The 1,028-nt window shown below is 49.4% G+C and overlaps 1 protein-coding gene across 1 annotated transcript; it reads right to left on the bottom strand.

Moving 5' to 3' along the window:
- Positions 1 to 21: 21 nt before the first annotated feature.
- Positions 22 to 953, bottom strand: Pmar_PMAR010525 (translation initiation factor eIF-2, putative; the record flags this gene model as incomplete). Its single annotated transcript, XM_002788837.1, has 6 exons — positions 22 to 97; positions 149 to 251; positions 296 to 411; positions 459 to 655; positions 698 to 806; positions 855 to 953. Coding segments are annotated over 6 exons (700 nt in total), but the record flags the coding sequence as incomplete, so codon positions are not given.
- Positions 954 to 1,028: the final 75 nt, after the last annotated feature.

The raw sequence follows: 1,028 nt of genomic DNA, 5'->3' as shown, positions 1-1,028 counted from the left end.
AGAAGAATGTATTAGTCTCACCAGGCTTATTAACATCGAATGACCGAATGATGATCATTTGGGGGGACGAAGTGAAATCACGAACGGGAATAGGAATCTAGAATCGCAATCAAGATGCTCTGACGACGCAGAGTGACCAGTCGCGTACTTGAGTGCAAAGATACTCGGCTACAACATCCAAGTTATATCGAAGCACGGCCGAGATGGGCACAACCGGCGCGGAGTCGGCCACAGTACCCTTGACGAAGTTTCTGATGACATTGGATTCTAGGAGGCCAGTGTGATGTGATCATACCGAATATCGGCATACTGCTGCTGGGCCTCAGCCTCAGTAACCAGTTCCACCTTGTTCTGGAGTATGATCAAATGTCGGAGTCGCATTATCTCGACGGCGGCCAGATGTTCGGAAGTCTGTGGAAGTAACTTTTCAGGTAGCAGAGCGAGATGCCTAGTATCACCTGTGGTTGAGGACACTTCTCGTTGGCAGCAATAAGCAGCATGGCAGCGTCCATTACTGCAGCACCATTAAGCATAGTAGCCATGAGAATATCATGACCAGGACAATCCACGAAGGATACGTGACGGACGACAACCCATTCGCCGTGTTCATCAGTGTAGCGATCAGGATAGGCAGATCCGTGGGAAGTGTAACAACCTGTAATGACAGTCTACAGTTGCAAGGGCGAGAGTGTTCTACCAGGATTAGGACAGTCGGGATTCTGGCACTTGTAAATTTTAGCGTTAGCGTATCCCAGCTTGATGGTAATGTTGCGCTCCTTCTCTTGTTTGAATCGAATGGTCATAACCTACAATGTGATCAGTGAGCGTAACAGCTGATAGGGACGATGCCCTACCCCCGATAGACCTCGAACGACGGTCGACTTGCCGTGAGCAACATGACCAATGGTACCTACAGCCGTAGTAAGAGTAGTAAACTCAGAACGTCCGACCATGCTTACCAACGTTGATGGTCGCTTGTCGCGAGATAACCTCGGGAGATAGAGGCGTGAGCTTGCTGACATCCAAGT

Source organism: Perkinsus marinus (genome assembly GCF_000006405.1).
Source record: "Perkinsus marinus ATCC 50983 genomic scaffold scf_1104296927476, whole genome shotgun sequence".
NCBI classification, from domain to species: domain Eukaryota; phylum Perkinsozoa; order Perkinsida; family Perkinsidae; genus Perkinsus; species Perkinsus marinus.
The sequence above is the reverse complement of the archived record's forward strand: the minus strand, read 5'-3'. Positions and strand labels throughout refer to the sequence as shown.